This window comes from Thunnus maccoyii, chromosome 7 (genome assembly GCF_910596095.1).
Source record: "Thunnus maccoyii chromosome 7, fThuMac1.1, whole genome shotgun sequence".
NCBI lineage: Eukaryota > Metazoa > Chordata > Actinopteri > Scombriformes > Scombridae > Thunnus > Thunnus maccoyii.
Genome location: NC_056539.1, coordinates 15,371,332 through 15,396,986, shown reverse-complemented (window position 1 = coordinate 15,396,986; position 25,655 = coordinate 15,371,332). Strand labels below are relative to the sequence as shown.

At 41.2% G+C, this 25,655-nt stretch overlaps 2 protein-coding genes across 13 annotated transcripts in view; one reads left to right on the top strand and one right to left on the bottom strand.

Annotated features, from left to right (window-relative positions):
- Positions 1 to 23,102, bottom strand: part of elavl4 (ELAV like neuron-specific RNA binding protein 4) — an 80,035-nt gene extending 56,933 nt beyond the window's left edge. For 4 of the 10 annotated variants that reach the window (XM_042416282.1, XM_042416284.1, XM_042416283.1 and 1 more), the window contains exons 1-5: positions 23,030 to 23,102; positions 19,274 to 19,478; positions 18,935 to 19,076; positions 17,680 to 17,806; positions 16,839 to 16,979 (exon numbers count right to left, since the gene is read on the bottom strand). In XM_042416282.1, coding sequence (XP_042272216.1) covers positions 16,839 to 16,979; positions 17,680 to 17,727 — 189 coding nt within the window. In that variant the 5' untranslated portion in view covers positions 17,728 to 17,806; positions 18,935 to 19,076; positions 19,274 to 19,478; positions 23,030 to 23,102. Of the gene's footprint in view, positions 1 to 2,542; positions 2,836 to 16,838; positions 17,149 to 17,679; positions 17,807 to 18,934; positions 19,077 to 19,273; positions 19,479 to 22,703; positions 22,778 to 23,029 lie in introns of those variants that run through there. The other 6 variants (XM_042416281.1, XM_042416288.1, XM_042416286.1 and 3 more) reach the window with 6 other exon arrangements.
- agbl4 (AGBL carboxypeptidase 4) overlaps positions 1 to 25,655 on the top strand; it is a 432,805-nt gene that overhangs the window by 109,030 nt on the left and 298,120 nt on the right. Inside the window, exons 3-4 of one of the 3 annotated variants that reach the window (XM_042416278.1) lie at positions 22,540 to 22,682; positions 24,361 to 24,483. In XM_042416278.1, coding sequence (XP_042272212.1) covers positions 22,649 to 22,682; positions 24,361 to 24,483 — 157 coding nt within the window. In that variant the 5' untranslated portion in view covers positions 22,540 to 22,648. Of the gene's footprint in view, positions 1 to 22,539; positions 22,683 to 23,123; positions 23,221 to 24,360; positions 24,484 to 25,655 lie in introns of those variants that run through there. The other 2 variants (XM_042416280.1, XM_042416279.1) reach the window with 2 other exon arrangements.

The window sequence follows — 25,655 nt, the reverse complement described above, 5'->3', positions numbered from 1 at the left end:
ACTCTGTCGCTTGAATGTGATGGATGAATGGATAAATGGAAAGTTTAAGTGAGTCTCAGGAAGCTGAGCAAAGTAGAATACTTGGATAGCTTTAAATGATTTCTCTCATCCCGACACACAGTTACACAGCCACATAAGTGAGCACACACACAGCAATATTCACGCACGCACACACACACACACACACACACACACACACACACACACACACACACACACACACACACACACACATATACACACACACACACACACAGTCATGTTTCCATCAATTCAGAGGACATTATACTGGCTTACATTCATTTCCTGGAGACTTATCCTAACCCTAACCATAACCACTGCTTGACTGTGTAAACAGATTTACATCCCTACAACATGAGGAATACCTGGCACACACATACACACACACACGTGAGCAACGGGCTTAAAATTTAAATAATTCACAGCATTACAAATGGTTATCCAGGCATGCGCGTAACTCAAGCACACCTACTCCATCTTTCTTCGGCTCTGGCCAACACATGGACAGACAACACACACTCGCGCTGAGTACACAGGCAGCATAACAGATAACATGTCTACTCCTCTAATTAATATGGGCTACTTTGCATACATGAATATCAAATCCACAAAAGTCCAGTTTCCCTATCATTTTACAGTACATTCGGCATCAACTATATGCATTCCACCTCTGCTGCGGTACGAGACGCAGGTAAATATTTCAGAGTGGTGCAAAGGCAGGAAAAGGGGGGGACACCTACAGCCCTGGCTTCAACATAAAATGGGTGCTGTTCCCCGAATTAACCCTTCCCTCCCTCTGTTCCTCTCCCCGTCTTTCCTTACCTCTACTTCTACCTCCATACCTCTCCTATTAGCATGATATCTGTCTCCGTCCCTCCTTCTCTCTTCCCCCGTTTCTCATACTGCCCACAAACCTTGGCAGTTCAACCCCCTGCTGTACCCTTCCTCCCTGTATGAAGGAACTTAACATTCTGCACAACACATAGTTCAACAGTATCACTGTATTGCCTGTGCTAGAAGAATCTAATACACACTGACAGTGGGTGATAGTATATCTACAACTACATCGTGCTCGAGCCACTGTAGGCTGCCTAAATTGAAACGATGGTTAACAATGTACAGTGGAGTATAGTGGCAGGCTGTCTGTAGCATTTCTTCCTTACCATCTTAAACCCATTCCACTCCATTTGGGAGACGCCGGCCGTTGTCTCACGCTCTCTCTCTCTCTCCCCACACAACAGCTACAGCAACGCCTCAGCCAAGAAAATCTACACTCTTACTCCTTCACTGTCTCAGTCTGCTCTGACACTTTCTCCTTTTTTTTTTTTCCCTGTCTCCGTCTCACTCTGCCTCTCTTCCTGTTTCTGCCTGAGTCTTAGCGGCGAGCAGAGAGCAGCGTACTAGAGGCGTGCAGAGCAGGCATCGCCTTCTTCCACAGATGCTGAGAGGAGAATGGTGTGCCTGGATGAGAGAGTGCTGGGCTGCAGCAAGTCTCCCTCCCTCCCTCCGCCCTCCCCTCCTTGCTCCCTCCCTCCTTCCCACAGCCACCCGCCCAGTCCCCTGCTCAGCTGGAAGGTCAGAGCCCGCCCACTCTCCCCCCCCCCCCCCCCAACCTCTCCTCTAGAGTTTGTGATTGGCTTCTTGGCTTGCCTGTCAGCCCTTGGCCTCACCTCCCCCTCCCTCAGTGTTAACACCTTCTCTCTCTGGCTGGCTCTGAGCCCTCATCGGCACACGCCAGCCTCAGCCTGGTTTGGCAGAGAAAAGGCTTTCTGAATCCCAGCAAAGCAATCAATCGCTGCTGAGGTCTGTGCTTGAGTGAGCCGGGCAGAGCAGAGCTTTAGGAGAGTGATTGCAGCCTCAGGCACTATGGTAATAGGATGCCTGCGCAGCACTGTGTATATAAATTAACTATTACTGGGTGCATGTTAAAATCCCCTGTACATTTACATGACTGTGTATACAACCTATCTCACTCCCCTTTACTCCCTGTCTCTCTCCCTTCCACACACAAACACACACTTTTACACAAACATAAAGGACTAATTACAGCTTTTGCTTTCAAAAATAATGATTAAAGTCTTTAACGAATTGTAGATTAGTTTGTTTTTTTTAATTCTGTTAATTTTTTTCTACAAAGATATCTATACACAACGGAAAAAAACACGGTGCAGCAGAATTTGACTGGAAACTGATATTTCACAACTTTGCATTTGATAGGTTTTATGGGGTATTTTAAAGAGCGCGCGCACACTTCAGCACGCGGCACACACCTGTCCGGGCAGGTGTGGTGTTTAGATGCGTATTTTCTATGATTTTTTTGTAGTAAAATGGAAAATTAAGAAACGGTAAAACGAAAATGCGGCTGTCAATACGTTTACTGTAGGCAACACAAATCACTACGGTGCTACCTGTCTGCCTGCTGCGGTATGCTATATGGGTAGGTTGAGAAAGACGGACTAAAGGAACAATAAAGGGACAAACAGGTGCGATAGAAAGCCTGTGCATCACAATATCTACTCACCATGACCATTCTTGTTTGAGGCTCTTGGTGTTACGGACTGTAACTGTGTTGTCGGCGGACAAACTGTAGTGTAAAAAGCCGTTCAAGTCAGCGAGGAGAATCGGATGGAGTGGAGGCAGCGTGTTGGAGAGGATGAATGAACCGACGTGGTGGTGTAGTGAGTCTAGTGGAAGAGCTGCAGCTTTATCCCGTGCAAGAGAAGAAAAAAACACTCGCGCTTAGTATAAAGTGGAACAAAACAACACGGCGAGATAGGCGAGTCCACTAAAAAGAAAAGACACTGAAGAAACACCTTTCCCCAAAAAGCCATTTATGGCACGTCGAGTCCAGTCACCTCGCGCGCGGTCTCCCATTGGCTGGGGAGGTGCGGACGGGGCGGTGCGCTCGCGGATGCGAGTGGAGGAGGCAGGCTCGTGTGGTCCACGACGTGGGGAGTGTAGAAGATGAGCCATGCTTCGAGAAGTGACTTTATGTTCGTGTATGCACGTAATTAACCATCGTCTCGCTGTATAATCATGCATAAATGCAGTCTACATGTTAACTCCTGCACGATGTAGGCTTTTAGATTGTAAGCAGCGTCCTGTAAGTCCCCTTCATTTGTCATTCAAGCACGTCTAAAAAAAAAGGATTATCTGCATTGTTGCTGCATTGTTTAACTAAAGCGTGTATAGACCTATCCTCCCCAGCTAAAAAACAGCATCAGCAGTGCTCTTGTGACAAAAACCCGATGCTCATCAAGGGTCCTAACCCCATACAACCCCCAAATCCTCTTTTCAAAGCAGTTGCTCATTCTAAAACAGTGTTAACTGTAGTATGTAGCACCGTATATTCTATAGGTGAGCCACACAGTAAGCTCTATTGTTTTGAACAGTAGTAATTAGACTATAGATTATTTAATTAGATATTACAAAGGCCTACTATCAAATCAGGACCTGTTGGATGCTGGTGCCAATTATAATCTTTACAACAGTTTATTTATTTCCAATAATTATTTATAATGAGCAGCAATCTCAGTGCCCAGCAGAAAACCTGCCTCAGGTTGATTTTGTCCAGCTGTCCCCTATCTCAGACAGACAAGAAGAGGGAGCTCTTGCTTCCTTTAACACAGTTACCTGACAGGCAGCAGTACTTCACTGCACTTTCACATATACATACATTCACACATTTACATGCACTCACTCCAGAAAATGCAAAACTTGAAACACATGTTGGCAGACAAGATACTCACATAAATCTTTTCATCTACATGCACACAAAGATTATGCACACACAGATTATGTACTCTGTCTCACCAGTGCTCTGACATATTCGGCCACCTTATGCTGTACAGTATAGCCCACATGGAGCCTCATGTTACTCTTTGTTGCAAATGCTCTTACACTGGATATATCTTCATGTTGCCAGACAAGAGATCAAAACATCAGTTTCTCAACACGTGATCATACTGTTTCCTTTCTGTTCAACACAGCAGTAAGTGGCAGTCAGCAAGTCATCTCTTATTCTCATGCTGGTTTATTTCAATTAGCATTTGGCTGTGTAAGGCCTGGCAGTGCTAATGTAACTAGTGAACGTCCATTAAACTCAGTGAGATTTCTCTGCTCCTCTCAGCTCAATACACATGCTGATGGAAGACGATGTGCCACTAAAAGCTTTTAAGTGATATTTACAATAGTTTGAAAGCAAGTAGATATTTAATACCTCAGTAGGGATACATTTTAGGATTGCAGTTTACATTTAAGTAGAATCATGGTTAGTTACATGGTGCATAAATTCACCAAACTGGAAAGGTTTCTCTTTGTAGAACATGCACTGCACTTTTTGTCACCTGACGACAACAAATGATCATAACAAGTTGTGAAACACTCGGGTCTCCAAAAACCACTGCATCCATCTCCTTAAAAAAGATCCAGATCCAGTATGTATTGCTAGGGTCTGAATAAAAGAGCTTTTTTGGACACAATTTTTAACTCTTAAAGGCCCTGCTGTGTACACATATAATCTCACATTATAAACACAGCATATGGTATATCATACTGCATGTACCACATACTGTACCTTATACACTTACATTTACACTAGCTTCACAAATTAGCCCCACATGAATACACTGAAAAAACAACTGTAAGGAAAGGGAAAAACATGAAGAAGACAAAATGTTACAAGTGATAAGGCCAGCTCTGGCAGACAAAGAGGGACCAGTGAGATAAAGCTCCCCAGTCTCTCCACTTCACCCCTGACCTCTCCACCTGTCTGGTTAGCTACAGCTAGCTAGCTAGCCTGGTGGAACCATGTGCCTTGACATAATAGGAGAGCCTCACTACGCCCTCAATTATATCTGAGCAGTACTGAGGTGAACATGCGCACACACACATACACACGCATACACACACAAACATGGGAAGATGGGCTGAACAAGCTCGCTATTGTTTCAGATAGAATAGAATATGCTGGCACTCACAGTCTGGAGATTTGTACCGATCATACTGTATATAACACAACAGAGGGAGAGTAATGTAAAATGAAACACAAACAAAACAGATTAAATTAGAAATAAATAGAGGTGCATCTTTGACTATTTTTCTGTGGCAGAAATGATATGGAGGCACGTAACAAAGAGCAGAAAGAAGTAAAAAATTTGCAGCTGAATAGTAAAGGTAACAAATTCAGTTCCCTGTCCATCTTTTATTCTCCTGCTCTGACCTTTGAGTTTAATAAAGGTTCTAGGTTGGACTCAAGAAAACCATTCTCCACCTCACTGCCTCTAATATTCTCCTCCCAACCATGTTTTTATTGTTGCCTTTTAATTCCCTACTGTAAAGAATAGAAAGTCAGATCCATGGCAATGACTAAATCACTAATCACATCTGGGTTTTTTCTTTGTATATCGTCAACTTTTAACTGTTGCTGTGTAGAGGCAGTAAAATGTGGGGTGAAAATGGAGTGTGATCATTTTCTTCTTTCATAAAGGACAGTGTTTTGAGGTTGTTTTCTCTCTCTGTAATATGATCCAAATAACTTTTTCTCTAAATTAGAATATGATTTGAAAGTGAAGATAGTCTCTAACAGTTGTCTTGCTTGGCGTGTCATTTTCCTAAATTGCTCCACAGGACCATGGTTTTATAAAGCAATGAAAGTGACTGCCGCTACTCAGTAAATTAGCTATAAACACAATCTGCTCTTCTCTCCATTGTTATGGAGCGTGTCTGTATGTGTGTGTGTGTGTAGTTATGATATACAGACACATACCAAAGATGAAACCATGTTGCTGCCATGTCCTAGTTAAGGGTACACATTGTGCATTATGATATTGTGTATGGACAGATGGGGGGAGTGGTTGAGATATTCTATCAAGGGCATTCATGCTGAGATACGTTACAGTCTGGATATTACAGATATTGCAGTGCAGCTTATTATCTTGTGGATTTGGCCTTTCTCTACTTAGAGTTTATGTTTGTACGTGAATAAAATGTAATACAGCAGTGGATAAATGTAAAAATGTCAAAGAAGCAATTAAAGGTAATGACTTAAAAAGACCACTCTGTTTTAATGGCAGTTCAATTTTGTCAGACTTTGCACAAAAAGAGTGCACAGCGTTGATTGGATGCATTATTTGGCCTTTTAGCTGATGAGCAATACTAAATAGTTTTTGAGGAGGTAAATTATATTTCTTTCTTCTTCCAAAGTTTCGAAAGTTAAAAAGCTTTTGTGGCTTTAACCCAGGAAGGCCAGCCATACTGTCAGCAATGTGAAACCCCATCTCACTGATTGGCTCTGGCTCACATCCATAAACACACACACACACTCATGCACAGCTGAATCCATGCACGCAAATACACAGTAAACACAAACGTGCATGCACAGGCATACATACCCGCTATCGCAAAGACAAAAAACACGCAACAGTTCAGTTCACGGAGTGCGTTACAGTCTGACGCTGTGACTGCCGTGGAGTGGGAGCTTTAAGGGCTGGACCCCAGAAGTGTGCTTCAGTCCGCTAATTCGGAAAGCAGAGAGCTGGCTAATTGTCATGAACTCCTCCTGCCCTTTATTCTGCCCTGCTTCTCCACCCTAAACCCCTCCTAGTCACAGACCTTAATGGATTAACTGCACGCTGTGTTCTCTCTCTCACTCCCTCTTTATCACGTTGGTTCTCTTGGACAAGCTCACAATGCTATATATCTGCCACGCCCTAAAGAATGTGTTGAATCTCCAGCTTTGAACAAAGACTGAATATACTGGTAGCACTGTATTGTTACAGTACATACAAAATATACTCTGGTAGTAGCCAACACATAGTATTCTGACAAAAAGAGTGAAAGAGTAAGTAAAGAATAGCATACACAGTATAGCAGGTTTGAATATGCAGTGTGCAGACAGTGATAATTGTGGGTGCTCTCGGTTTGAGTCTTGTTAACTGTCAGATGCGGTGTTTCAACACCTGTCTTGTGTTTCACTCTGCATAATAAGACTTCTATTTAAAGGAGGAGAAGTGAAGATGCCAGCAGAGGTGTTACCTCAAAGTGCAGAAAGAAAATACCTTGATTATTAACAAGAAGGAAAACTTGTGTTTTCCAGCCAGGTTCAGAGTCAATGCATGCAACCAAAGGATAAATGACAGTAAACACAATCTTAAACCGAATCATCCCTGTTCCACTGTAGGGCAACAGCTCTATAATCAAGGACAGAAAAAGCATTTTAACAGAGCTACAGAGAGCGATGCTAAACTTACTGTATCAAGCTCGGTTGGTTTTAATTCAAAATATCACAGCGGTCTATGCAGTAAAACAGCCTAATACATTTAATAGCCCAGAACACACTCCTCAGTATGCTGCGGCTTACTTAGGCTCTTTTTGATTTGCCCTTGAAGGATAGATTTAGTTTCTCTATTGAAGTTCTGGCAGTAGTAGCATCTTGCTGTGCTACTCAGACTGATGATCGTCTCTTTCCTGGCAGGTGTCCACCCTCTGCCGGTAACAATCAACAAATGAGAATCACAGCCTTCAACTTGCCTGTCTCCCTGCCCAGCGACAAACTCAGCATCACTGAATCCCAGACACCAGACAGCTATTAACATGCGGCTGTATCCGGACAACCATGGGCGGTTTAGACTCTGTTGACTTTTGTTGTTTGCTTTCAGTGTTAAGACCAGGGACTTTATTTTCATGAATCAATGGCGCACACAGTGTGGATACTGATTTTTGGTAATTTCATGGTCAGAGGCGCACAGTGCACCTGCACTGCTGTTGTACCTTCAATCAAATCACCTTTTTTTTCTTTCTCTTCAAAAAGAAAAGAGAAAGGCCATGGTGCTCTGACAATTTAGTAATGGAAGTGGACAGTTGGGAGTACTTCTGCCACAAAAGCAGCTCCTAAGAGGAAACTGATGTCCTTAAGCGGGAGGAGCAGAATCACCACAACAGCACATTATTGAAACCACTGAGAGAAAATGATGTTAAATTATCTTGGGAAGACAGTCAAGTTCACAGCGAGTCATGGAAATACTAAATGGATGTAGATGAGGGGGAAAAAAAGTCTGTGCACACTAAAAGAAAGTTTCCAATTCACCAGTGCAAAGACCTGCCAAATTAGAGCCCTGGCATGCATTTAAAGAGCACAAACCTTCGCCTATGATGAGAAAATTCTCCAACTTCCTGCTACAATCAAAGACATCAAGCATATCTCTCACATTTTAACTTAAACTTGTATTCTGACCCTGAAAATATGTCCTTTAGAATAATGTCTCTGCCTGCACTGTTTTCACAATTATGGTAAAAGATACTAATGATCTAAATCCTAAATTTGGGCAACAAAAATCAAATGATTTGCTCATTATTTTCAACGCATGGATATCCATTTATACATGACCTCCTGCTGAGTAACTAACTAAAGGGGGTGAAAATGACATTACATTAATTACTGAGTGAAACTGAGTTTCAGCTCAGTGCTTCAAATTCAGTTACCAGTTCCTGGTATTGATTGTGAGCAAATAAAAAGTTAAAAATTTCCTTTGGATAAACTAACAAGTCCTACAAATGTGTGAATTCATTGAGGCACTAAGGCAAAGTGGATCCCCTAAATTGTGTGCTACTTACATTTACACTATATTAAAGACAAGCATTTTGGTAAAAAATTTAACTAATCTAGTTGAAGCTTTCCTCCTACATCCTCTTCCCTCCATGTCAGTGGGCATGATACACAGTCAGCTTAACCCCTGCCTGTGTCATTCTCCCTGGTAGAAACTCCTCAGATCAGAAATGAATTCTTCATGCTGATCCCGGAACAAGGCTGTGCTGCATTTGTCACAGCCACTTCCTTCCACTTTAACTCAAAGCTGTTTGGTATGGCTGGAGCTTTGCAGACTGCAGAGATGTGACAGGGGCCGTTTGAAAGCTCAGGCTGAATGCTCCGTCTCTATCTGCGGAACAGGGAGTGAGCGCTTGTTCAATCGCTGTGTAAACTCTGCAGAAACGCACTCCTCTTTTGGAGATTTAATTCAAGATAATATTTAACTTTGTTGTTTTTTGTGTTTAGATTAATTGACGTTTTGTCTTAAGTGTCTCACAACAAAAACGTATAAGAAAACACATTAAATTTACACTTACAATTTGAAGATGTAAACCAGAACACATTGTCTTAGTTCCCACTTTTCTATTAAGCAAACCCAATTTTAGTTTTTCTATGGAAGAGATAATGGTGGGTCTTAGAGGCTGTAGCCTAACATAAATGAGAGAAGGTTTGTGGAGGTGCCCAGAGAGGCTTAGCTATGCATTGGCTGTTGAGTCTGGCATGTGTTCTGGCACTGGGAGTGTATTCTCAACAGGACTGGTGGATTAGTGTCCATTTGGACAACAGAGTGGTCCGCAGCTTGGGGTGACATTCAACTTCAGCAGGCCAGCAGCTCACAGACTGATCATGATGTTTAGCCTTGCTGTTAATTGTCATCAATGTGCATTATATGTAAAGGCATTGATTTGCTGTATTTTCATGAGTCGAATGTGGATATGATGACTGGGATGGCAAACTGTGTTTTATTTTTTGCTGTTCTCCTGTCATCTTGTCTAAATTGGTTGACTCTGCGTGTGTGAAATGAAGCGGTGACCATGCTGCAGTGTGGTGGGTCAGTTGATCATGGAGTATAGTGGTGGGCTTTGGGGCCGCGGGGACGGCAGTCCATTTTGCGTTTGATCCCGGTCGGGGTACATCCATGCTCACAGGGCGACTGCTGCGGTCCATCTGGTGGAAGCTTTAATCACCTCCCACTCCAACTTACACACACACACACACACTAACACAAAGCACACAGAGCTCCTCACTTGAGATTCTTTTGACTGCTGCTCACTGTTAGACCTTTTTTATTTTATTATTTATTTCAATCATTTCGGCAGTCATGTATCTCCCTGCAGAAATGAATCCTGTTTTCTACCTTTTACATAAGCTCCTCCTCAGACACCAGGTGGAAAGACGTGAGTCACTGAAACACCACCTGCCATCCGTAATGACGTTTAAAACCTCATCAAAAATCTCCCGCTATCAGATCTGCTATTTGGCTTTTGATAAGGAATAACCTTTTAGAAATGAGACGCATCCAGAGTCCTTCACAGGGCTGGCCTACGGCACTGTGGACCAAAACATGCCCACGCTGCACAAATCCAGCTCTCGAAATGTCACTTCATGCTTAACCGCCCTTTCTCATGCTCGGAGAAAAGCAAGTGGGCAATGCACAAACAGAAAAACTCCACCGGGTTTCAGTTTAAATGCCTACATGCTTAGAGACATGTTTCAATTATTTTGTGTTGTTGAAACATTTAGCCGATTAAAGAGAAAGACAAGATTCTTTTGTGGAAAACAAACACTCTAGAAATTATTTTCCACTAAGAAAATAGCAAGACACAGTGTACAAAAAAGCATCAGTCATGTTCTGAGTAAATATACAACTCATAGTGTTACATTAAATTAAGCCAAGACAGATAAATGCAATATTGCAAACGGATAGGTAAATGAAAATATGTCTCTTATAAAAGTAAGTCATATACAAAATATGTGTGTATTCCTGTAAATTAGCTCACTTTACAGTCTTGTCACTAATATACTGGCTCAAGACAGGCTCCATGGAAAACCATTTAAACCTGAATGCTGCTGTTAGAATACATTCATTATTAATGAGAGTGAAGAGTTAGCAGATAATGATGGTGCTGTTGATGCATCTAACTCTGGGTTGTGTAGAGGATCCATTTACTGTTAGCCTCCCCTTGGGCAAAAATATCTATAGTATTTTTTTTTATCAGTTTCCAATATCTTATCTTGATTTAGCTGGCTTTTCATGAACATATCATTCGGGTAATCAATTGATGTGGAAATGTGGGAATGTCTATCACCCATTCAAAACCACTTTATTTTAAGTACACACACAATATACACAGAGCCCAACTACTGGATATCTCCCAGTGGAGCCGGTGGCTAGCTACTGTAACATCAATGGTCACTCCTCTGCGGTGCTAATGCACAAGTCAGCCGTACATCATTTATTCATGGTGACAGCAGATACTTTGCCTCATCCCCGGCAATTAGCAAATCAATAAGAACGCATTGGCTTTGAAACTATCAATTCTGAGAGGAGGAAAAAATAGTGTTGTTCATCAACATGCCAGGATCCGAGGCACAGGCGATCACTCAAGTATCGGCAGCGTTTGTCAGCTCAGCCTTAACAGGCACATTTCCTCACATCACTGCTCTTAAAATGACTGCCAGATATTGTCTGGTCAAGAGTCCTCACCTACAAAATGGGTGTCTGTTCCATATAATATCTCAAATTGGTGTTATAAGGGGCACAATCTATAAATTGAAAAAAAAACAAAAAAACAATTTACTGTTCCTTTTGGTGGGAGATTTTATTTGAATTATGGATTTGTGTCTATTGTGCAGGAGATGACAGAGCTGAAGCCATCTGATTGAGATTATCACAGATGCAGACAGGCCAGTAAAGGGCTTGCAATGGCTAATACCTCTTTTGTCAATTTTTATAAGGCTGACATATCTATGCAACATTTTGACATCACTGTCAGTTTTATAATTAATTCAGTAAAACTGCTGGTTCTTGCATTGCATCAACCCTCAGATTATGACTTCACTGTCAAATAGCAGCTGTGGCATTTTTTTTTCTATATTTCCATAATAATTGTTAACGTTTGTTTGCAAATAACAGAATATGAAGAACTTACCAACACAATACGACTTTCTCTGCCAGTCTTGTCTGTTTCATTATTCCCTCTCCATTTATCCTTTTAAGCCGAATGAAAAAACTGCAACTGGATTTGAAAACATTGTCCAAGAGAGGCAACAAATTTGTCTCTGAAATTAAATGTTTTCTTCTAGCATGCAAGAGAGCAGTGCTGGGATTTTTTGAATTAAAGGAGAGAAATGAACAGCAGGAAGTGAGATTATTTTGTTTATTCAACCTATTGAACTGTACAAATGTAAACACTGACTTGAGTTAAATCTCCAGTAGAATTCACTGGCCCACCACATATATATAATCCACTACCACATAAACTGTGATAATTATGTGTGCCTGCATGCTTGCATTATGGGTGAGGTTTTCTATTTTTTTTTTACACTTGAAGGCCTTAGTCTGTATTTTTAGTTCATAAATATGAAAATCACACTCATATTACAGTTTGATTTTCAAAAAAATCTGCTTTTTTTTACTTGCATCGTAACTGAAAACATCTATTTTTAATGATTTGTTGACAAATATTATCATGATCAGAAAACCTGAGCTACTTAGATTTCGTAATGTTAATCCGTGTACTAAAAGACTTGTCAATCAGTGTGGGAATAATAGCATGTTCAAATCGTCTGCTTTGTTTTTTGCTGGTGGGGGCGACCCTTTTGTTTACATCTGGATTATGGGATGTGCTTTTTACAACAAAGATCTTTGCCTATCCCTAAAATAATTACTCACATGATCGGTCCTTTATGGCTGGTTTGTCATGCACGTGAAGACACATTAGACAGTGTACAGACTCTACTCTGAACCCCTGAGCTCTGCCATGTGCCATTATATAGGTGAAATTACAGGTCATTACTTCCATGTCAAAGTACCTGAACATGGAAAGGTGACCTTTGGCTGGGCGTGGGCGCTTGTGTTGGTGCAGTAGGCTATTCGGGGGTTAGACTATTGTTTATGGATCACATCCACATCTCCAGCCGTTTTTATATCTTGTCTACAGAGTTGATGGGTATGAAAAATAGGTAATGATCAAACACATGGTAATGTGTGATGAAATACGCGCTAAAAGGCACCCCGCGGACGAGCTAAATTGCCAGGTTGGGTGTGTCTACAGTAGACTTGGAGAGAGATGGAGAAAGGGAGACAGTGAAGAGAAAGAGAGAGAGTTCACTTAGCTTTACAGTGTGTGTGTGTGTGTGTGTGTGTGTGTGTCTGTGCATGAGCCTGCAGACACCTGCTCCATTCTGCAGTGATGGCTCCCAGCGGGACACAGGCTCAGCTGCTGATCACTAGGCCCTCCCTGCAGCACTGGTGGCCAACACACACACACACACACACACACACACACACACACACACACACACACACACACACACAAACACACACACACAAACACACACAGAGCTCTTCCAACAAATCTGAACCCTGCAGTGTCTCTCAGCCTCTCTCTATTCTCCCGTAACTGACACACCACATGTGCTCATATCAAGTGCAAACATGACATGATGTACACACACGCACAAGCTCCACAATCCGTGTTCGTATGATGTTGCATGTAAATTCTATGACACGGTGGAGTCATAACCCGCTCTAGTTTGAGATACGCTATAGGGATGTTATGGATGCTGAATAGCATGTCTGTATTCTGCTGCCCTATGCCCACAGAACTTTATTGAACAAAGCACTACATCAAACCCCCATATTATTTGCTGCTGTGATAAATAGAAAAAGGATAAAATGATGTAAAATATATTTTAACCTTCTTTTGTTTATTTTCTCATATAAACACTTTTGACTCCCTCCAGTGATTATTTGCTGCTCTTTGGCAGATCACTTAATATTTCATGTTAGTAAAATAGAATACAACCACCTCATTTGTTTTTTGTCAATCCTGTATTAATCAACCACCATTGTACTTGAGGCATGATTGTTGTCATAGTTGACGATGGTGTATTTTGCACATATCTCCATCTCTGTGTTTCTCTCTCTATGAGCATCTTTTTCCCTCTGTGGCGTCGTTCAGTCTGCTGCACCTGTTTGTGCCTCGCTGACGGCAGGGTTGTGGAGCATAAATGAACTAATTTCCTGGATATAGAGAACACTGCAATCAAGGAAAGGGGAAATGCAGCGAGCGGCAGATGGAAGGAGCTAATCATTGTTATGAAATAGAGATGACCTCTAACTATCTCCTGGCTGCTAATATACCGTAGCTACACACACACACTTGCCAACGACTGTGCCACGTACAAGCTCTCTCTCTCTCTTTCCTCTTTAGTCTTCTCTTCCTGTTTGTTTTTGTGGTGGTGATGAACCTCTTCACGCAGGTTTGAAATTCAACCCTGTTTTTTTTTTTTTTTTTAATGTTGTAACAGAAAAGATTGGAGTTGTCAAACAAAGCCTAGTGTCACATAGAGAACGGCAGCTGCCTGCAGTGGGTAATCAGTGGAGCTTTCTACAAATTAACAACATTCAGCTCTGAAGCACGGCGCACTGCAGGTTTTTAGATGTGGGCTTTTGAAAATTAGATCTCAGTGACTGAAATACGGAATAATTTGCAATTCAGTTTTTGCTCATATTTAATTTTATCCGCTTTGTCTAAGGTGACATGCCTGAGATTGCCTGGTCATCCTAAAGCTGTAAACTAATACTGCCGATACTCATTTTGAACCGAAGAATATTAGTTTAAAATTTCGTTAATTGCATGCTGAACCTCTTCTCCGTGTGCCTGGGTTCTGATAAATTCCGCATTTGATTCTTTGAATGCTCTTTTAAAGGCACTGTCCCACACCTTAAAACACAAGATACACGACTGAGAACATGCGCACACACAAACAAGCACACACAGAGAAAACAACATGTACACAAACACAAACTCAAATGCTCTAAACAAGCTGAACACACAGTGTTGCCAGGAGAAGTGATGGTAAACTTTGCTGCAGGCATGTAGTATGTTGGAGGACAAAACCATTTGACTATTTATTCATTTATCAAAGCACTCATTTAATGCAGTGGTGCATTACTTGGAAATACACTGTATTTGCTTAATTTTGAAGGGTAATATTGTACAATAGTTACAGTGATTAATAGATAAAATAACTGTTTTATGAAACAAAGAAATCATTGCTCCATTTTTGATATACAGGGCAATGTTTGCTGCGGCTACAGAGTTTTATTTCCTTTTTGATATCACAGAGGTAAAAAAATGTGATGCTGCTTTTGAGGCTTTACACACCAAAGCCACCAGAATCTTCCAGCACATTTATCTAATGTATGCAAATGATCTTGCTGTGCTTAATGAAGGTACCATTAATCACTATAACGATGGTCTTTTTTAACCAGGGTAATCATGCGTGTGCACACATACACACACACGCTCTCAAGCACACTTTCAAATGCATACACAAGCGTATGCGCATATGCGCACTCTCATTCGCCCCCACACGCGCACACACACACACACACACACACACACATAGGAACACGCCTCATCACCAGCAACACATTGATAACTAATGTGCAAAATCACAAAAATAAACCATTAAGAAACCATTTTGCCAGAAATGTAACTATGTATGATGAGGACCTCATAGTCACTGAGTTATTCATAACAATGTTTTGAATTCATTTCATATGCACTTTATTTCCTAATTCCATTTATATGCTGTGCTGTTAAATTCAATGCAATTTGCAACTAGTAATCTGATCGTCATGTTCTACCCTGGAATTGACTAGTGAAGTAATCACCTCGAATTCTGTTATTCCATCTCAATAGTGCCGATAAGATGCATCAAAATACGTTAACACGTCAATCATATTTATATAATAAATTCAGCTAATTAGTTCCACTGGTTTCAACAAATAATTTATGGTCCAGCAGCTTTATGCAAACAACAGATAACACTGGCAGTGGGAAACACAGTAATTTTGTGTGCTGTACAATAACAACAAAACAGTGGACAGACGTCTTTGAACTCGTGTAAGAATTCAAAGCAAAAACTGAAAAAAACATTTTTGAAACCCCAACTCCTCACGGACGTATTTCACCGCTTATCCTCGCCGTGCATTTGCATACAGTTGACGGAAACCCCTGGGTACAGTCAACAGCATGACAGTGGGTTATGAAGGCTTCCGGGAGGCTCTGGGGTGTGGATCTGAGCCAGTTTGAAGGGGAGCCGAACCAATGAAGAGCCCACAGCGGATTAGACACCCACAGCTTCATGTCGCTTTAATGCGGCGAGTCAGGGATTTTCTTACAACGCTTTTGCCTAAATGCTCAGGGTTTTCTCATGCCCCTTTTTCTCTCTCATTCCCTTCCCTTTCTATGTAAATGGCAAGAGTAACGTTGACTCTGCTGCAAAATATCCCATCTATCTACAGTGTTCCAGCTTCCTGTGCTAATGTGACTTGTCAGATGTTGATTGGAATTGAACCATATTGATAGTTGTGATCAAATGTCATTTGAAATGTGTCATCTTACGCAACTGTTCATCTCCTAAGGTTGCTGAGAAAAACAATCGTTCCTTTTCGGCTAATTTTCCCTTTTGTTTTTATATAAAGTTTCTAAATGGTAGAATTGCAAGTGCACATGCACAAGCCTATTTATTAATTCACTATGAAAGTTAATTAATCATTGAGTGGCAAATACAAACATTAAATACAAAAGCTGCAGAGGCTGAGTGAATTAACAAAATACAACCACCATAAAATATATTACCCATACAGACACACACTCACACATGCATGCACACACACAAACACCTCAAATTCCCTTGATAACAGTCTGACTGGCAGAGGCTAAAGACAGAGTAGGCGTCTGTAATTGAACAAACATAACAATGTAAATATTTACTAATACTATCCACTGGGGATACAGGCAGCATCCCACAATTGATTTGCTCTCTTTCTGCCCTTTTGCTCTTTTCTTCTCACTCATACACACACACACACACACAGATGCACACTGACTAACTACCACGCTTATCTTTTTTTCCCTGTTTCTTTTCTTGGTATTATGTTGCCTATGTTCATTAAAGAGATGGAGATATATCGGTCTGTCTATCCTCTTACCAGGGGTGACCTGTAGCCCATCTGGGCTGGCGATGACAGGAGATCCCTGGGAAATAGCGGCGAGTGCGTCTCGGGGACGGAGCCCACGCCACTGGCTGCTAGTCCCGAGAGCTGCCCGTACCTCGCCATCATCTTGAGATGCTGCTCACAGAACACACACACTCGTACATAGACACAGGAGGAGAGGGGAGGAGGAAGAGGAAGAGAGAGAGAGAGGGAAAGAGAGAGAGAGGAAAAAAGAGAGAGGGTAGAAGGGAAGGAGAACAGATAACAGCAGGTAGGAAGGACGGTGAGAATGGTAAAGGACAGAGGAAGGAGTGGGGGGTGGGGGTGGGGGGGGGGGACATGAAGAAAGAGGAGGTAGAGGGGGATTACAGTACACTTTGCTCTCACACAAATGCATGTGTGAACTCACACACGTACAAGCATACACACTCGCGCTTACATACTGTACGTGCACATGAAGGCACACATACTATTTTAGCCCCAGGTGGGCAATTTCACAAGCAAGCCTACATTTGATAGGTTTGATAGCTACCTTGGTTTTGTTACAATTGGGGGATATAAAGTCTGGGCACTAGCTCTCCATTTATTATTACAAGCCAGGATGAGCGTGAGAAGCGTAGCAGTCCCTTTTTTCGCCGTACCGACCATCGTGCCGGGGAAATATAATAAAAACAGCTGCTGTTATCAATCATCCTCTCTGTCTTCTGGCTATGAGCATACAGAAGTGTACAGACATGCACACGCACGGACATACAATAACACACATGACAGAATGGTTGGCAGCAGACATACACAGGTGAGGTGTGGAGAAAGAAGCAAATCCAAATCTCTTTACCTCATTGCTCAACAAAGCAGCGTTGAGTGTTCGGCTTATTTCGAACATGTTCAGATTCGGTGCTTTTTTCGTTCTGTCCTTTTTATTTTCAGATTCTCTTCAGTTCTTTGCTCCCCTTTTTTCTTTTCTGCGGTTGGGAGTCAGTCCCGGGAACACAAAAAAGAAAGAAAGAAAAAAATGAAATCAATTGGAAAAAAGAGGGGAATAAAAAAAAAAAATCCTCTTTAATTTTCAGATTTCGGAGTTGTGATTTTTCAGTCCTCTATTTTTTCTTTCTCCCCTGTCTGCTGATGCACCTCTGCTGGCTGTGGCTGTAGTGGTGGCGTTTGTGCCCAGGGTCTCCGCACGCGTCTAAGGAGTCAATACGCTGTTTTTTTTTAAAATCTCCCCAGAGTCAGCACATTAAAACAGGCAGTCAGGCAGTCGGTGGGTCGGTGGGTCGGCTTGGCGGGCTGGCTGGCTCCCTTATCTGTCCCCCGCACACTGGCTCACACAATACGCTCCGATCCTCACACTGCTCGCTAGCAGATTAGCCTGTCCCAAAACATAGCACTTAGTTTAAACTCCCCTCCCTTTTGCTCTCTCTCACTCTCTCTCTCTCTCTCTGTATCACTCCCTCTGGCTCTCTCCTTTGCTCTCCCTCCCTCTCTCTCGCTCTATCTCTCTCACTCCATCTCTCTCTGCGTCACTCTCTCTCTCTCTCTCCGTATCACTCCCTCTGGCTCTCTCCTTTGCTCTCCCTCCCTCCCTCTCTCTCGCTCTATCTCTCTCACTCCATCTCTCTCTGCATCACTCTCTCTCTCTCTCTCTCTCTCTATCCCCCACTGCTCACGCATTGATGCAGCTACAGTTCACTATGCTACCACAAGGTGGGAAGACTGTTCTAGCAACAGCGACACCATCACCGCCACATCCCTTCCTCTCCGTGCCACTCCTATCTTCTAGATTTTCCTCTCTTCTTCTCTTTTCGTGTGTGTCTATCAAACACAGGTATAGACAGTGAAGGAACGTGCCTATAGTTGCTCTCACTCCCTGACCGAATCAAACATACAGGCAGGATAAACGGATTAGTTAGGAGGATGTGAGGACTTATATTGTGCCGTTCTGTTTTCTAATTAAGGCTCTTACAGAAACAGGTTGTGGATTCATGTGTTGAAAAGGGTTATCAAAGTATGGGATGCATTTGGGAATGTAAAAAAGAACAAAACACCTGAACACTGTCAAGAGACCTCAAGAGAGTGGAAATGAAGGGTACCTCTCTGTAATAGCCAGCAAAGGAAAAAAAGTCAGGGCTGGGCTGATGTGAGCATCAAGGTCAGGTGGCTGTCCTTTTCCTCAGCAGGGTGTGGCACAGCGATGACGAAGCAGCTAGTCACAGGCATGGCAGGAGATCCCAACTACAGAACAAACAAACAAGCAAAAAAAAAATTTAGGGAGGCTTGTGCCAAGAGTATGATTCACTACATTCTTGGTTTCAGTCATTAATATCTAAGATACTTCAGAATGATGAGTCACAGTGTGCTGTATCTGCATCTAGTTATAAATAAAGTCAAAATGTTTATGAAATTGAAGGCTGTGTATTAGGAAAGATAACCTTTTATGAAGGTGATGTTGTTGTAGTGATTGGGGCCGCCATCATCTCCACTAATCTTAGTGGTGTCTTATTAGTAGCTCCATCAGCGTGGCGTAGGATTTATTCCCAGCGCTTTGAATGTGCTTTTTGCTCTCTCGGTTCAGAGTGGGGAGAGCGGCCAGTTAATATCAGCCTATTGACACCAGACCATCTGTTTCTGTGGACACTATCCAGCACAATAAAGAGGGAGGGAGAGAGCGACACAGAGACAGAGGAAGTGACAGATAAAGGGAGAAGAGTGGGTGAAAAGCAGAGGAAGTGTTAGCAAACTGTTAGTTTTAAGGGATGTTTATGTGATACAGGGAAGGAAAAAAATATGTAGAGACACACATTTCAAGGATGTGGCGTATGATATTGTTTACATGTTTTAAATTAGCACATTTTCTCTTTTTACATTTTCATCAGTGGCAGGATATGTGAAGGTATCATCAACAACATCACCACCGTGTTGTTATGTGTCAGTTTTACCATCTTGGCTTCAATTCCGTTTAATTTTTTTTCCAACTCAGAAAAAGGGCTGCTAGCCACATCCCTGTTCTGTAAAGCCCGTGGTCTCTGGGGATGGCTGGTCCGGCAGAGCCCTTGGGGGAGCTGTCAGTTGAATCATCCAGAGTGAGGGCTGATTCTTCAGTCAGCTGCCTCTCAAGCCCTCCTCTCTGACCCAGCCTCACTCCCCTGAGCCCCCTGATTGCTGTCACCATAGTGATTCTCTGTGTACTGCCGGCTGGTCTCTCCAACCCCCCCCCTCCCCAAACCCCCCACCGTGCCTCTCACAACCACCCGTCTCCAACTCGCTGCCACTTGTGCCCTGTGTTTTGATTTTTGCATGACTTCCTCCTTCATTGATGATGGACTTTATGTGTGGAAGTTCTTAGCTGACCAGAGTAAAAAGGGTTTCCCTGTACTTCCTGAAATACAAACACATAGATTTGCCTCCCTCCTCCCCCCGAACACACATACTCACACATACACAAATGGATCACGCTTAAGGCTGCTGGAGACAAAAACAAGAAATTCTAAGTGTCAGTTTTTTTTTCTTTTTGTTGTGGTACCGCTACGTACAAGCACTGACTTATTTGATCATTTTACAATTTAGAAGAGAGCGTATCTCTCTGAAAGAATGAAAAGCTAGTTTTGAAAAATACCTTTGCTGTGCCAAAACTACTGTTTCCCCAAGGAGTTTTTGATATGTTCTGTGTCCTCCAGTTACGAGCAACCAACACTTAAAAATAGCCACAGTTTCTTAAAGTTACTGTAGATTCTGTATTTAACCATGACAGGGATGTCTACATGTGAAGCACATTCATATGTAAAATCATTAGAGGTCAAAAATGTTTTGATATGCGTGTGAAAATACACTCTCTTGAGAGATAATTAAAATGTGAGAGACCATGGTGTGGATTGTACTCCTCTTCTCTTTCATGTTATACTGTTTTCCAGTGATGGATGTTTTCATTAAATTATTGCTGCACTTTGCAGACATCATGACAAGAAACATACTGCATGTGTGCAGTATGTTTGCAGAGAGAGAGGAGGGGTTATTCTTGAAAGTGTTTCTATTTTTTCGTTTTCTTCAAACGTGTTTCAAGGAGGACACACCAATATAGAATATGAAGCTTTAAAAGAAAAGGAAAGCCATAAAGATAAAACATTTCATGAAATTCAACTCAAACTTTGCTGTTTTTAGCTCCTACATATTGACATCATGAAGGTACCAGGAACTCTTGAGTTTTTAGTGCAATGTGTAAATGGTATACATCATTTAAAACTTAGGATTTAACACGCAGAAAAGTATTTATTTTTTAGATTCAATGTATCTTAGAAAATATCACCTTTCACCAACATAGAAAAATTTAAATATCTGATAGATATTGTCAAGTTATGTATAGTGTTATGTTAAAATATTACAAATTAATGTCTTAGTAAAATTCTATTTTTCAGAAGCCAACTAAAAAGTACGATTTTCAGCCAAACGATCAGGTTACAGTCAGTTTCTCAAGTGTGCCCAAATCTGGCAGACACAGGCCAGGATCATGCGATAAATACAACTACTCCTATGCAGTCTCTATTTGATAAGAGCTGGGAAACAAGGGAAACATGTAGCGTATCTAATTCATTCTCCTCATGCTCCATAATTCAATTTCAATCTCCCTCTTGAAAATGAATGATTGTACCACCATAGAGCTCTTTAATTGGCATAGTGTTAAAGAAATGACATAGCATGGAGGACAGCTATTCAATTTTCAATTTTAACAAAATATTACACAGCAGCTCTGTATTCTCTTCCGGTCATCTGAAAAATAATCAGTCCGACCTATCTACTCAGCGGCCTGTTGATGCTTGCCATCAAATACAGATCACACACAGAGAGAAAAATCATTGCCCTCTCCCTGGTCTTATTCATTTGGTCCTGTTACACACAGCTTATAACCTGAAAATTAGCAGCAGCCTGTATGCCTCTTGCTCCAGGAGTTGTGCGGCTGCTCATTTGATGTACTTAATCAGGTGCAGCCTTTGTAATGGGAAAGGAATAGGGCCAGGCTTGATTGGCCTTGATGACATCTATGCTCCAATTGTCTAGAAAACCTCCAGCTTTAATCAATCTGCAGGATAATTCAGAATCTCTGGCTGCTGCCTGCAATGATTGGCTTTTTTCTTTGAAAATACCATTAAAAATGCAGGTGTGGCTGCAATAAAGGAGGAGTGAACAATATACTGATTACAGTGTACAGGCAGTGTATTGGAAGTCATTTCAAGTTTACTGTTAGGTCTAGGCCTACCTCTAGAATATAAAGGACCAAAGTGAGTTGCACACTGACATATTAGGTTTTCCTCCTATTATAATAACTGTATTATCATAACTATTAATTGGGTACCTTCAGTTATGTTTGTAAAATGTGTTTTTCAGACACAGACAAAAGCAGAATTATAGTCTTGAAGACAGGAATTGTCCCAAGTCACTCTGATAACTTGAGTCTTGGAATTGTGCATTTCTGAGGATAAAGGCTATGCACATAGCCCACATGTGTTTTTGCTCAACAGATTGGGCTATATATGACATTAAATTTGCTTTATTAAATTATTTTTGCACTTAAATCTAAGTGTATAAATGAATGTCAAATTCGTCTGTTATTATTCTTTTTTTTTGCATAAAATTCAACAACTACATTTAACTCAACTTCCCCATATGCACTGTATATGTAAACTGATGTTTTGTATGTGTGCAGCGGTGCTCTGCACTGATGGAGAGGACAGCACCTCTCCCTCTGCCTCCTGCTCCGTTGCCATGGCAACACAGAGAGAGCGTCGGCTGCTCTGTGGACAGAGGAAAGGAAGATGGAGGAGAGCACTGTTAGAGACGTCGAGACTGGTGTGTAAATACGAGCCTTACCTGGCTTCCTCTTCATTGCTATGCACGCAGAAGGCGTCGCGTGATACCCACGTGTCTGTCAAATAGTGGCTTCGTGTTTCGAGCCTGCTGCGTGTCTCTATATTGACGCTTATGTGTGTAGTGTGCTAACCTTGTAGCTAGCAGGTACATTGATGTAAACAAGACTCATGTCACCAGCTTGTTATGAGCTAGCTTTGCTGCTACCGACGTTAGCCAGTCATACTGTGTATACAATATACTGCACGCAATAACTTTGACTAATTGGCTGTAAGAACGAGCGATAGTGCAGGTGTATTGGCTAAGAGTATCTGCTAGCTAGCTGTTACCTGGAGTGGTGACGGCTAGCTCCCCCCTGTGTAGCTACTTGAGCTAGCTGTCGGTATGTGTGGCTGCTTCATGGTTGCCTAACTTCGCACTTGGCCGCTACCCACTTCAATTAAAGCCAGAATCCGTGAACTAATGCAAACAAAAGGATAAGTTAAGCACTACCAACAGCACAGGCCAAATTCACTGACAGGTCTGTAATTACAATGACTAAGACTAAATTAATAAAGGGTAAATGTAGGTTTGTGATTTACTGCAATATTAATTTACATTGGTAATGTTTGGAAACGAAATGTGAAAATAAATGTAATGTGAAATAGCCCACCTTTTGAATGTTTTGAAGGTTTTCCCATCTAGTAACAATAACTTAAACTCTGTCTTGTCACGTGCCTCTTTAATAGTCATTAATATGATAAAAATTAGGCTAATTGTCTTTTTAAGTGCTTAATAACAATAACTGAGGTGCCGAGACTCTGTAACATTATAAGGAATTTAGCTTTTCATTTAATTCCAATGAGTGTGGATATGGGATTCTTAAGGACAGATTAGTAAGTGTATAAATACATATAGCTGTGCTTTATGAAAAGTTACAAAATAAATGGTTTATAATGTCTGTTGTACAAATAGCGCAATTGTGCAGATGGAGCAAAAAATAAATAAAATACAAATGCACAAAATGTAAATTATATAAAAATAATAAATGAAATTTAATGGATCGGTATATTCACACAAAAGCATTTCCATAATAAATAAAAATAAATGATACAAAAAGGAATAATTATGATAAAATAAAAAGTCCAGGCTTTGTATTTTTGATGTACAGTACTAGAAGCATTGTGGTAAAAAAACAAACATGTCTTTATGCAGAAGTGCAACAATCACTTGTGCTGTTAACAGAAAAATAAACTTCTTTTAGCCTTTATATGCTTTGTTATTTATTGTTGTTACTTTCTTTTTATCTTATCTTATTGTAAGTAAATATAAAGTTTCAGTATTTGAAAAGTAGGATACATACATACATCACTATTTCTAAGGATTGACATGTAAATTTATTGAAATTTGTATTGAAATTAGTACATTTTTATCTATAATTTTGATTTAGTGGGGGCACAGGGTTGTACATGACAGCAAAGGATTTTGAGGACAATAATTCAGGCCTGTGTTATTTTACATTAGAGACTTACTGATAGATCTTATAAAAGCCAAGGACCGCTTAAATCCTGACGGTGTGTATACTTTACTTAATTTGAAATAAAGTTAGCCTAAACTTTTACAAACACCTTTGGATGAAGTGAGACTTAACATGTTCTTACATACTGCACTTGTTCTTCAGGCAGTGAAACTGGAGGAGAGGATGCCTTGGTGGGGAATGTGAACAAGCTGATGGTGAGCCCACCAGGGTACTCAGGATCTCCGCGAAAAGGCCATCTGGTTTTTGATGCTTGCTTTGAGAGTGGTGAGTAGTAAACTTGAAAAACACATTGGTATGTTGGGAGCTAAAGTAGTAATCCATGTTTTTTATATTTTTTTGTGACCCAATTTGCTCCTTACTTGGCATTGAGTGTAAGTGCTATGGTCCAGTGCAAGATTTTGTAAGGGCTTGTCCGCAACTTGAGACAGCAGACACACACATACACACCATGGTACTAAAGAGGTGGATATTTTACAGACAGTATGGTGGATTTTATAGCTCTGATGCCTTTTGTCAGTCACAAAATCAAATCACATCAAAAACACACCATTAACCAGCACATCATTAACACATCATTTAACCTAACTGCAAGGTTTCCCATACATCTTTGAAAACACGAGAAAAAAATGGAAAATAACAATTTTGACCAAAATGTTCTAGGAAACATTGTCGAAAAACTTTGAATGTGATGATTAGTTTGCTCTGTAGCCCTTGTAATATGTACAAGAAAGTAGCACCATGTTCTTGTCCCCTCCAGTACAATAAGACTGATACCTTAACTGTTCCCTCAGTTGGACACATAGTTATTTTCACACATTACCAATAATCTTGATTGATGTACAATTTTGCAGCATCTGTTTTCTCTGTGTGATGCGTCTCATATTACAAAAACAGCACTCCTCCACATCTAAGGTCCATCTCATCCTTTTAGTCGCTGATACAGAAACTCTGACACACTCTTTTGTTCAATCAAAACTGGATTATTTTAATGCCACCTACTCTGGCCTAAAGTTTCCATCAAACACCTCCAGCTTGTTCAAAATAACGCAGCTAGAATTCTCATTACAGGAAAATCTAATATGTTTGACCACAGTGCACAAATTCTAGGCTCACTGCATTGGTTGTCTATTCAAATCTGTCTTTAAGATCCTTTTGAATTTTATATCTTTGCATGGATTAGCTCCATGTTATTTATTTCAGTGGTTTGCAAAGTGGGGTCCGGGGACCCCTTCGGGTCCTTAGGGGGGTTCCAGGGGGTCCCCAGCAAAAAGGGGAATAATGTTTTTCACTATAATTCCATCCATAGGTAACACAATAATAGAATGTATGACTATTTTGGTCATGGTTTTCATTCACCTTCTGTAATAAAACATCTAAAATCTAAAATCTTAGGTGACTGGGGGGTCCGTGGTGTAATTTGTGTCAGTATAGGGGTC